This window comes from Asparagus officinalis, chromosome 1, assembly GCF_001876935.1.
Source record: "Asparagus officinalis chromosome 1, Aspof.V1, whole genome shotgun sequence".
NCBI classification, from domain to species: domain Eukaryota; kingdom Viridiplantae; phylum Streptophyta; class Magnoliopsida; order Asparagales; family Asparagaceae; genus Asparagus; species Asparagus officinalis.
Genome location: NC_033794.1, coordinates 112,456,499 through 112,470,064, shown reverse-complemented (window position 1 = coordinate 112,470,064; position 13,566 = coordinate 112,456,499). Strand labels below are relative to the sequence as shown.

The window sequence follows — 13,566 nt, the reverse complement described above, 5'->3', positions numbered from 1 at the left end:
TTTAATGTTATTATTTATTTTTATTAAATATTTGAATTGTATAATTAATTTAAATTTAAAAATTACAAAATTCATGTTCTATTAAAGATTAATGAAAATTGAGAGATGATGGAATGATGTCTGGCAGATAAAAAAAAGAATTAAATTTATATTACAATAATAATTCCAAAAAAATAAAAAGTTACAAATTATTATTATTATTATTATATCTTATAGTGTATCTAATAGTTCTTCAAGATTAATTAACACTAAAATAAAATAATAATAATAATAATATGTTTTAAAATGTATAAATAGTAGTCTTATCATCAAAATACATAACTTAAATGCTTATTGATTTTTGAAAATTTTCCTTAATTATACTAAAAAGTGTCCCACTAAAATATATTGTTTTAAAAAATTGCTCCCAATTATCCCACTAAAATATCCCACATTAAAAAGTTATCCCATACTAACAATTATTCTACTTCTATCAGAAATGCTCTAGTTGACTAACACCCCCTTAGGATTTGAGGGGCTAATGAGCGAGCAATTTTAAATATTTGAGCTAAATACCAAATAACCCTATTTATGCTTCTGCCGTGACTACACATCCCAGCAAAATGGGCTTCGTTGTACTGGGCCAACAGATAATGTTCATTCTTCGGTAAAAAGGGCTTTCACGCCATTCTACAAAGGCGCCGCTGCACCTGAGACCCTCTCTCCTCTCTCTCTCTCATCGATCAAGAAATCAAAGCTAGGGTTTAGCGATGGCGATCTCCTCTCGCTTCAGATCTGGTCTCCCCCTCTTCCAGCGGATCCTGAGGGCTGAATCCACTCTTCCTCAGATCTCCGCTGTCGGAAACCCTGGCCTCGACGTCAGCCGAAACCCTAGCTCTTGCCCTTTTTATTTCTCTTATTAGCGTTAATATTTACAGTTTTGATTTGAATTGATGCAGGGTTCGCGGAATTTCTCGACCCAGGCGAAGGCTGCAAATGCAGACGTCAAGGTAAATGAGCTTCTTTTAGATCAAAATTTATCTTTAGATTTAGTACTTGTTATTGAGAAATGAGAATAATCGCCAGGTTTAGAATGCCAGATATCAATCTGATTTAATATCAAAACCCTCGTTTTATTATCTGGTATTGTACGCATTTTTTTATGTAAGGTCCATATCTAATCTAAGGTTGTTACATGTTGGACCAAGCCGTTTGGTTTGGGCAAAACATTTCAAAATATTTTTTGTTCAATTATGCAGTTTTTGTTGGGTGAGTTATTGGGTGGAAAAATGATTATTTTGGATCAGCAACTAGATAGGGGACAGGAAAATATTTTTTCCCCTCAAACTTGGATGAACTGTTACACGTTGAGAAGCTTGGGTGATAGAAGAGTGCATCGTTTGTTTGGAATTTGTGATAAGTAAGATTGATATCATAAAGCTTTTGATATTACAAAATTTTGGACTTATTAGTTCTTTGCTGGATGTTGTTAGATAAATGCACAGATGAGGCCTGTATTATTATATAGAAATAACCAATTATGAACAATAGTAGTAAGTATACTAAGCCAGTGAAAATGTGAATTGGGAACATTTTGATTGGGTTCAAACCTGGCCTGGTGTTGATTGATGTCCAACATTGCTTTGAAATACCGAGCTCAATATTGTGAACCTGTGATGGTTTTAGTCTTTAGAAATATTACATTGTTTAGAATTTATTGTGGAACTGTATTTGGTCCTTAGAATTTATTGAGGAACTGTATTTGGTCTTATCATATAGCAGTTTTTCGCGCAATTTGGTGTGCTAGGCTGAGGACAGTTAATTAGTCAAGTGGTGATATAATTTAGCTAAAATGCATCAAACGTTTTCTAGTCATGTTGGTCTGAACTTATAAATGTAACTTATTTATGTTTGTGACATGCAGTCATACTAAAAATTTAGCACTTTCAATTCACTTGTGGGCAAGGTTTTAAATATCGGATGTCGGGTTCATGTCGGATGACTGAAATCCATATCGGATAACGGAAATCGAGGATATATCGGGGAACATTGACTAAATATCGGATTGTCATATCGGGTAGTGCGCATATGTATAATATCATATCCTAAATGTAATCTAAGCATTCATAAATTCAATATAAACATACTTTATAAATTCTATAGACTAAACATATAAAAAAGTAAATAATATATGTATAAACATACTTTATAAATTCTATAGACTAAACATATAAAAAAGTAAATAATATATGGATTTGTGTTCACAAATTCTTTCTATCAGGTTCATAAGGAACCCTTAAACATGAGAATGAGTCAAACGGGTTTGGGTATTTATCACTAAACCCAAACCTGATAACAAAAAAATATCTTAAAAAAAGTACCATATCGGTCGATTTTTTCAAAGCTAAAAAATAGGTCGATATGCCCGATATGATCCTGATATTTCCGATTTGGCCCTGAAAACCGATATACGAGTTGAAAACGTCAATGTCGCGTCGGTCAAGCTCTCAAACCGATATGTCGGCCGACATGTCGGACATGTCGGTCGATATTTAAAATCTTACTTGTGGGATCCGGGCAGTCCGGGGGACCACCGCGGCTCCTCTCTTCTCGAGAATCCATACACCCTTTATCAGTGTATGAACAACTATCTCTTCAGCCCTTTGCTTTGAGCGAAATTTGACAAAAAGAAGGAAAATCCATGGACCGACCCCATCGTCTCCACTCCGTAGGAACTACGAGATCGGCGTCCAGGGGTCACGGACCGATCGTAGACCTTGTTCAATAAGCGGAACACATTAGCTGTCCTCTTTCCGGTTGGACAGTAAGGGTCGGAGAAGGGCAATTGACTTTTTTGTTTGAAAAGCGGATTAGATTCTTTTTTTATGCATACCTAAATCCTTGTTTTTTATTTCATCACAATTTTTTATCTTTTTTTATAGAGTAAGGTTTTAGGGTATTTCATCACAAATTTTTATCTTTTTTTATAGAGTACAACAACAACCAAGCATTTATCCCAAATGTTTGGGCTCAGCTACATGAATCCTATTTTTTATTTTATTTTGTTATGGGTCATTTCCTCCATTAAGTTAGTTTTAATCATATACTTTTTAATTGATTATAACCAAATTATTGTAGGTCTACCTCTAGATCTCCTAGTCCCATTAACTCTAATATTATCGTTTTTCCTAATCGGTGCACTAAGGGTCTCCGTCATACATGACCAAACCATCTTAATTTATTCTTTTATTTTATCCTCAATAGACCCTCTAATTTACTACGGATACACTTATTTGTTCTCCTATCTTTTAATGTATACTCACAAGACCATCACAACATTCTCATTTCTGCTACACTCATTTTTTGAACATGTTATTTTTTTTAATTGCCCAACACTCTAACCAATAAAGTATAGTTTGTCTTATAACCATCCTATAGAATTTTTTCTTTAGTTTCATTGGTATTCTATGATCACATAAGACTCTCGAAGCACTTCTCTATTTTAACCATTCCGATTTGATATTATGTACAACATCATCATCTATCTCATTATCATGTGTAATGATTGATCCTAAATAGCGAAAATGATTAGTTTTAGGTATTTCTTGGCCATTAATATGTACCATAAGCTCTCTTTCTTTCCTAATTTTACTAAAAATACATTTCATATATTCTATATTTGTTCTACGAATTCTAAAATCTTTAGATTCAATGGCTTATCTTCATCTTTCTACTTTAAAAATAATGTCTCTTCTAGTTTCATTAACTAATACTATATCATCGGCAAATAATATGCACCATGAGATTTTATCCTGAATGTGCTTAGTATGTTAGTCCATAACTAATATAAAAAGACAAGGACTTGAAGCTGACCATTGGTGTAAACATATGGTAATAGGAAATGGTTTAGTTTCTCATTTATTAGTTCTTACTCTAGTTGTTATTCTATCATACATATCTTTAATCACATCAATATATATACTAGATTCATGTTACTTTTTTAACACCCACCACATTACTTTTATAGGCACTCTATCATAAGTTTTTCATAGATCGATAAAAAATATATGTAGATTCTTTCTCTTCTCTCTATATCTCTCCATCAACCATCTCGAAATATGTATAGGTTCCATAGTTGACCTTCTAGGTATAAAATCAAATTAATTTTCAGATATACTTCTCTTTCTTAGTCTTTGCTCAATTACCCTCTCCCAAAGTTTCATAATATGACTCATGAGTTGTATACCTCGATAATTAGAGCAAATTTGTATATCCCGTTTATTCTTATATATCGGTATCAAAGTACCAATCCTCCATTCATCCGGTATTTTTTTCGTCTCGGTAATCTTATTAAGTAATTAACCATCCTAAGCTTATATCTCAAAGGCATTTCTAAACTTCAACGAGGATATCGTCTGGTGCTACGACTTTTGCACTTTTTATTTTTTTATAGCATCTTTAACCTCGCTAATCCTAATTTTTCGACAATATCTATAGTTCCCATCATTCACTATATGGTCAAAATCTCTATTTCGCTTACTTGTTTGGTTATCTTTAAACAATTGATAAAAGTAACTTCTTCACCTCTCTTTTATTTTCCCGTCGGTCACTAAAACTCTTTGATCCTCATATTTAATACACCTAATATTACCAAAATCTCTACTCTTTCTTTCTCTAATCTTAACAGATTTATATATATCTTTCTCTCCCTCCTTAGATTCTAATTTCTTATAAAAATTTTCATAAGCCTTGTATTTATTTCCACTATCCACTCTTTTTTGCTTTCTTCCTTACTAGTTTATATTTTTCTAAGTTTTCCCTACTCCTACACTTTTGTCACTTTTTATATAAAGTTTTCTTTTCTCTAATAATCTTTTGCACACTCTCATTCCACCACCAACTCTCCTTACAGTCTAATCTAGAACCTTTAGAACCTTTAAATTCTCGTAGTATATCTTTAGCCACTTTCTTAATACAAGAATACATGCTATTCCACATAGTATTAGTCTCATTATCTATGTTTCCTATATCTTTTTTCATTATCTTATTTTTAAAATGTATTAAATTCTCTCCTTTTAAATTCCACTATTTAGTTCTTAGTATCTTATTTACGTTAGTTTTTCTATTCCACTTCTTAGTAGATGTCTAAAACCATCAGTCTATGTTGTGTATTTAAACTCTCCTGGTATAACTTTGTAAATCTTTACATATTAACCTATTGACCATTCTAGTGAGAAAAAGTCTATTTGACTATTATTAAAATCACTTTTAAAGTTTATTAAGTGTTCATCCTTTTTTCTAAAAAGTGTATTGTTATTATCAAATCATACGATATTGCAAACCCTAAGATTGATTTACCTATATCGTTCTTATCTCCATACCCGAAACCTCCATGTATCCTCTCATATCTGTTATTATCCTTACCAACATGCCCATTAAGATCCCCTCCTATAATTAATTTCTCTCAAAATGTGATTCCTTATACTAATTCATCTAGTCTATCCCAAAATTTCCTTTAAGTACTCTCGGGCAAGCCTATTTGTGGTGCGTAGGTACTAATAATATTAATAACCTGTACACCTAAGATAACTTTTATTAGTATTATTCTATCTCCAATTCTTCCTACCTCTACAATACTTTCTTTTATTATATTATCTACAAGAACTTCCACTCCATCCCTATTCTTCTCTTTTCCCGTGCACCAAAGTTTATATCCGGTGTTTTCAATTTCTCTAGATTTTTCACCTATCCATTTAGTTTCTTATAAACAAATTATATTTATCTTTCTTCTAAGCATAACATCCACTAATTCCATAATCTTTGTTGTAAGTGTACTTATATTTCAAGTAGCTAATTTAATTATATTTTCTTGTAAAAGTGTCCTACCATTTTCCCTCTTAGACTGTTCTAGTCTATGCCTAATAATATTAGGTAACCTATTAGAGGATTGTAGATTCTTAAAAAACATCTTTGCTTACTTGTCATTACATCGGGGTGACATCGATGTAATGCATCGCTTCCGAGGGACGCCTTAGCAAACCGCCATTGCTTACTTATCATTGCATCGGGGTGATATCGATGCTACGCATCGCGGTGGTGACATCCTAACGAGTATATAATAGGATTTATTTTTCATGTGGATCCGACTATGTTTTATGCTGGTTGTCGGCTACCTAACACAACCCTCTTCCTTTATCCTGGTTTGGGACAGGCAGTGGTGACAATAAACGCGTTACGCAGCACTGGCGGAGTTTTTTTTATAGAGTAAGGTTCTATTTTCACGCATACTCAAATTCTTGTTTTTTATTTTAACACAAAATTTTAAAATCTTTTTATCTATTTTGGGTGAACTATCCAATTTGAAGGTACCTTAAGGTTTTGTTAGAGTATTATTAATACTTAAGGTGATGAAGTGGCAATATGCCTCAAGAATCTTATCTTTCTTATTGAGATTATTAGATTGCTTAAGATAAGGCTATGAACATTTTAACATGAAATATTACTAAATTGGAAATATTCTTTTTAGTTGGGATAAACTTACTGTCCAACATGTAAGTAAAAATTTGTGGAAAAAATTACCGTGACTGTAAGTCTGTAACAATACGTAAGATACTGGTGTAGATTAGCTTGATTTCTTGAAAACTACTTGGTTAGATGGTGACAAAGTGGCCTGATTCTATAGTCAGTTTCCTAGTTTAATGTGTTAAACTGTCATCCTTGTTTTCATAAAACACTGCAGATTAGATTGCATAAGCACAAGCTGGGAAGATGGCAACCTTTTCTTTTTCTTTTCATATCCAAGGCTCTGAAATAAGGACTCATATTTTAAAAGGAGTCCCATTTGAAATGACAACTTGAAAAAGCTAATTAGTGCATTAGAGTCTGATGAGTTTCACTATAACACCTTCATTTTGGGACTTGCGGGACTTGTAAGGTAGATGGATAATACTTTGCTGATTACGCACTTTCTGAAGGTATGATAAGAAAACATTGAATTTTTTCCGCCATTGGTTAATATGTATTGCGAAATAATATTTGTGCTTAATTGTTCCTAATAATCTCTGCTGATCCTTATAGTCATTTCAAATTTCTACCTTGCCTACTGTGTATTCTAACTATAATTTGTTATGTTGTCTCCAACTTATCTTTTGCAGTAGGAATTCGGATTTGCTGAAGGCTAAGTAGGAATCTCCTACTTTTAACTAGTTATTCTTTCCTGATTTTGTATACTCCATTTATGATTATTAGGAAGATGGCAGATAGAGTAACATAGACAGTTGTCAGCAATAATCCATCAGCTATGGTAGATATGTCATGTATGTAATATCTTATTCCACATAGCTTGGTTTGCACCTTGGTAAAGACATGACACGTTGCTTAGAGATTTCCTTTGGATTCTTAATATCTGTCTTCACATTAACTTTTATCTAAAATTAATTGTTCTTCCTGTAATGAAATAGCCTATCATGAAGGAATGAAATTTGGACAAAAATCTCTACATTTTTTTCCTTACTTCCTTACTTTGTTGAGAAGATTATTTTCTCCACCTAACGTTTTAACTATTGTTTATAAGAGCATCATTTTAATATTTTTTATTGGCGAAAAACAAATCTTGCTATGTTTATTACAAATAAGTTTGTTTCTTTATCAAGGATATCACTGCGTGAGAAGTCTTAGCTCTCTTCTCTATCTAGTATACCTTATTTCCTGAGTTATATATCTTCTGCACAGCTGTGTTCCAACTTCCAAAAGAACTATTCATGTCATCATGCCTTTGCATTTAAAAATTAATTTATCTGTATTTGTTACATCCTTGTACTTCTTATGTTTCCCGTGTTTATTGCCATCTTTCTCTGTACATACTCAGGTGCCTCTGTCATTTATTTTGGGTTCTGGACGTTATGCTTCTGCCCTGTTTCTGTCAGCCGCTAAAGCCAATGAGTTAGACAAGGTTGCACAGGAGATTGTTGACATTGTTGAGGTTTCCAAAAGGAGTCCTTTCTTCTCACAATTCATCAAAGATCTATCACTGATCAGGGAGACCAGAGTGAAGGCTATTACTGAGATGTTTTCTGAAGCTGGTTTGTCAGATATCACGAAGAATTTCTTGGGTATGATATGTATTCCTTAGCTTCACTCTAACATAGATCTATTGAAATTACTGAAATTTACAAAACAAACACCACGTGGGCCCATAACATATTATGCTTGGGAGTGTTCAAGTCTATCTTTCCCCTTTCCCACAGTGGTGATAAAAATCCCAACCCTAACTTCTCTCACTAGTCCTAGGTTTTTTATGCATGCTACCTTCAGGCATGATCATTGTTTTGAATTTTGTGGCTTGGGCAATGTTTTGTTATCCTTCCAATAATCATACATTAGGTATTGGCTGTAGTTTTTCCTTCATGCTGAAATGTTACTTACTCTTGCTTACTCACAGGACCAACACACATGTTATGAGTCTAGTTCTTTTACTAAGCTCACAAGGAATCAATAAGAAGAGTTAAAATTGAAAATAGAAGATTAAGAGGAATCTAGGGGGTTTAATGTCCCTGCGTTTCCCCCTTTTTTTCTTGGTCGGGGCCTCGGGTAAATGATGAGTTTATGAACTATGAAGAGTGTAATAAATGCCTTTGTGATTTAGGTTGACTATATTATAAAGAGTGTAAGTTGTTGTTCATGTGGGAGAGAATATTATAGGAATGGGCTAAATTAATGAGGAAATGGATCATAATCTGGGAAGCTAAAATATGGTGGGTGTTATAAGCAATATCATGGGAGGAAGGTAGGGACGTAAATATAGCGAGTGTAGTAAGCACGATGAACTTTCTTATAGCCACATTTATTTGCTTGTTGTCTTTTAATTTACCCCGAGTTAATGAGCTAAATTTGTCTGCTAACTTTATTGGTTTGCAGATGTAGGCTTGTTTCTTTAAGTTCTTAGTTTTGCTTTTGGCAGCGACATTAACGACTCTTATGCTTTTGTATACACATGTGAAAAGCTTTGTTGGCTGAAAATGGGAGGCTAAAACATATTGAGCTAATCGCGAAGAGATTTATTGGACAATGGCACATAAGGGGGAGGTGCAAGCCATTGTGACGACCGTTATTGTAAGTTTACTCTTTCCCTCACCATCTGAAAAATATGTACTTAATTGCTTAAAAACATGTGATGGCTATGACATGCTGTATACAAAGTGTCCATCCTTCTCCGTCTCTTGCAAGTTACTGTCAAACTTATCATGATAATTTCAGATAGATTTGTTCATTTCGCGTTTTATTCACCTTATTCCAATTAATTTTCGCTATGTTATTTCGGAAAGTTTGTTGTAGTATCTGTATATAAATGTGACGCATATTCTTTCTGCATGTTTGTGTATGTGAGCATGTCTTTCTTTCACATGCACAACTGCAACAACTTTTGTCTGAATGTTTGCTGGTTTTATCCTAGAGTTTAAAAAAGAAACAGCAAGATATTTTGTCTGTGCTGTATCCATTAGCTTATAAAGTTTACCAATATCATCTGCTTTCTTTGTAATTTATTTTAGGGTAAATTTCACAAAACCCCCAAAACTTTGGGACCACAGACCCCCCGGTATAGTTCCACTAAACTCGAAAAGATTTCCCGCTACACCCCCAAATTAAAATATTGATGAAAATGCCTCTCAGACAAGATGGGTCAATCGTGGGACCAAAAATTTTAATGATTCTTTATCTACATAATCAAGTCTTGGTCGACACGGTGCTAAGTATGTAATTAGATACTATACACTACCCCATCGAGTATGTAAGTTATGACCAATGTTGGTTTCAACATTATGATAAAAGCTATTTGCATGACCAATATTGAAGAGTGAAAGCATTTCATCTATGAATTGAAAAATTATTATACGTTTAGGAGGTCATTGTCATGTTACTGGTCCAAGGTACATGACTGATCAGAGATTACGAAATAAAATAAAGAGTAAATTTCACAAAACCCAAAAACTTTGGGGACTTCACAACAAAACTTCCCTAAACTTTGATTTTTCCACTAAAACACCGAACCATCAAAAGTGATGAAAATGCCCATCAGGGAAAAATGTCTATTTTATACTTTTTAATAATTTTTTTAAAAAAACCCTCACATTACCCAATTCTCAAGTAAATCGCTCTTGTTTTCTCTCTCTCTCTCTCTTTTCCCTGACCCAATGCGCCGGACGGGTCTCTTTCCCACCCTTCACCTTGCCCCAACCACACCTGCCACCGGGATGGGAATTTCCGGGAACAGATAAGGTTAGGGTTAGAGGGTGGAGTGACCTTGGGTCAGGGTTTGAGGGAGGAGAAAAGGGAAAATCATCATGGTTTTCTTTTGGAAAATGCATAATATAAAGGGTTTTTTTTTGCAAAAATATTAAAAATGATAAAAGAGGGATTTGTTTTTCCTTCGGACAGGCATTTCTTGGCTTTTGTTAGTTTGGGAGTTTAGAAGGAAAATGCAGGCGGTTTAGTGGATCAAAAGTTTCGTGGGCAATGCACCAATTTTTTTGGGTGAGTTTTTTTTTTTTTTTTGGGGGGGGGGGGGGGGGGGGGGGTTGTGAAATTTGTGCGTTTATCTACTCTATACTCATAGGAGGATTCAAAGATTCACTATTCATGCTACAGTAAATGCTACAGTTAATTACTGTAGTATTATTACTGTAGCGCAAACAGAATATTGTAGCATTTGCAAAAAACTAATGTAGCATTTAAAAAACTGTAGCGGAAATAAAAAAAGGGACTGTGCTTTGCACGGGTTGCACACTAGTTTTCTTTGTAATTTTGGATCAATCATGTGACAAGTGAGCTTTTAAGAAATTTTCAAATTCCAGATGCACTGTCTTTCACTCTTTAAAATTAGTCTCAAGAGCGAACTTTATCCTAATGCTGAACTCCTAATATGGGTTGTGACTTATGATACTTCATGGGATAGATGCTAATATCCAGTGACACTCTTCCCCCATGTGGACCTAGACCTAATTATGTAGATTGTACATAAAAGGAGTATTACATACTTAGGGCCCTGGGCAGACCCATATGTCTTGAGGGATGCACGTCTAGCCAACTTTTTAACTTTGTAAACATTTTTTGCCTTCTGAGTTGTGTGATAGCCTTTACTATTCTAGTCATTGAATATTCCATGTAAACTACAAAGGAGGAATAATTATTTTATTGTATGATGCGGTAAACTTTCATTTTTTTAGGAATTATTGATTGCTATAGTGTTTTTTGGGGCTTTGACAGAAACAGCCTGAAAGTTGTTAACACTTGCTGATACGAATATTTGCATAAAAAGTTATTGCAAAAATGTGATAGAAGTATGTAGTAATTCACAGACTAATTATATCTTACACTAATTTATATTTGGTGAAAATCTCACCAATGGTTCTCCATACAAAATTCTTGAAACACTATCTAATTTAATAATTTCTATCTCACATTTCTATTTGAAATTATGATTTCTATATTCATTATGGATATTACAATTGGCCAAAATTATCGAAAATTTCAGCCAAATTTTGGTGCTACAACTACCAAAAAGTGGTCATGGGATTGCTAAATTAAACTAAATGGTCTTGCTCTTAGCAAGAAGAAAAAGGCGTGGGGACATTTCTTTTGACCCATATGTGAAAATATTGATGAAAGTTTCACCTAACTTCAAACCATTCATTGAAATGCTGAAAATTACCTGAGAATTAGATCCTCAGTGTTCTTGTCATTGAAGAAAGTCAGTTGCATATTTACATTAATATTTGAGAGACCTTTCAATGATTTCTTCTTCAAAATTGTCAATTTGGTTATGCGGTTACAAGGGGAGGGGATATGGAATTTGGAACCCTATGTATTATAATGCAGTGGGAAGTTCTTTGTGGATCGACGAAGTGGTTTCCGTGCAGCAACAAAACTCGTTGACGAACCAGTTTCCATGCAGCAACGAAACTCGTTACCAATTGGGCTTCTTCTATAGCAATTAATTTGGATTTTGTTTTTCAAATTTGTCCCTCCCAACAATGAAATAATCCTAAATTGTGGGACATTTGTGGGATTTTTTAAAATCATGATGCACCGGGGTATAATACCAAAATTTTGGACCAAAAGTCAGCCTACTCTTAAATAATATTATAGACCTAAGATAAATGTTATGTCTAGTTCTGCCTGGCATCTCAAGGTAGGACCCTAAAATTTGCATATTCTTTTTGTGTGAAGTTGAATTTTTTACTTTGTGAGCCCGGGTGGGATGCTGCAAGCTATGTGCATTTCTTCGTTTAATTGTCTGACCTAGGTATATAATATCTAAACTTTATATGTCATCTCAGTTAACTCCTCTTATGAGTATGTTGTTTACTTGTATTGTTTTGCACTTTTTTATCAGCCACTTCCAGCAGAGGAGGAAAAAGAACTGCAGCAGACACTGAAAGAGATTCTTCCAAATGCAAAGTCTGTTCAAGTTGAGCAAAAGGTATTCACTTACTGCCCATAATAATTTCTTTAAACATATTGGAGAGTTATTATTATTATTAATATGGTTCTTCACTCTTATGCTCTTGATATGTAGTTTGTTTTTTAGCAAAGTTTTTATGGGAAGCTCATAGGAGGTTGAACATAGCTTAACTTCATGTTTGCTCTCAAAATTAAATCAGTTGAAAATAACTCTGTTTTCCCTTTACAATAAAAGTAATCCCTACTTCATAACTAAACTTGAAAACCAGCATTTGATTAAACAGAAGATTCTTATATTTGCTTGAACAAAGTATCAACTAAGCAATAGCATGGATTGCGATCTTTTGATTAAAAAAAATTTAACTAAACCACAAAATTTTCACATTAAATATATATTTTTTAATTTCCTAAATGATTTTTTTATTGATTGTTACAGATTGACACAAGCATAATGGGTGGACTGGTCATTGAATTTGGAGATAAGGTATTTGATATGTCAATCAAAACTAGGGCAAAGCAAATGGAGAAATTCCTGAGGGACCCTATCAACTTTGACAAGATTTAAGAGGCTTACGAGCAAAAAGATATAACAGCAGATATTTTGACTATGCTTTGATTTGTGCTGTTTATCCTTTCCCTTTTGGTGTGTTTTCTTGTGAGAATAAAAGAGCAGATAATCCATCTTTTTTTCCCTCCAAAGATTCTGTTTTTTTTTTGGGAATTGTTTCCTTCGTTTCATAAGTTTAATCCAATAAGTTCGAACTTTGAAGGCTACATGATTTCCTTATGTTGAGAGACAGAAATTTATTGTCTACTGCAGGGCAAACTCCATCGAAAGCTATATGAGATGAGCATGTATATGACGTCTCCTATTATTTTCATTAGTTGTCAGATATTTTTTTCCTCCCAATTGTTTGTGCTGTACAATGCATAATACTTGGTGTCTGGATTCTCTACAATCTTGATTGTAGAGAAAGCCTACAGTTGAGTTAGTTAGACTAATAACAACGGGTCTCACAATTAAAAGTTTTTTAAATGATTTAGATAATTAATATCATTCGTGTGGTGTGGTCTACTAAGCGAGGAGATTTGGTTGGTGAATTGTAGAGTTTCTTTACAATTAAGAAT

At 33.7% G+C, this 13,566-nt stretch overlaps 1 protein-coding gene across 1 annotated transcript; it reads left to right on the top strand.

Moving 5' to 3' along the window:
* Positions 664 to 13,319, top strand: LOC109829011 (ATP synthase subunit O, mitochondrial). The gene is given in 7 exon segments (XM_020396051.1): positions 664 to 857; positions 939 to 989; positions 7,847 to 8,090; positions 8,982 to 9,035; positions 9,038 to 9,090; positions 12,371 to 12,457; positions 12,875 to 13,319. Coding segments are annotated over 7 exon segments (726 nt in total). The 5' UTR covers positions 664 to 749; the 3' UTR covers positions 13,004 to 13,319.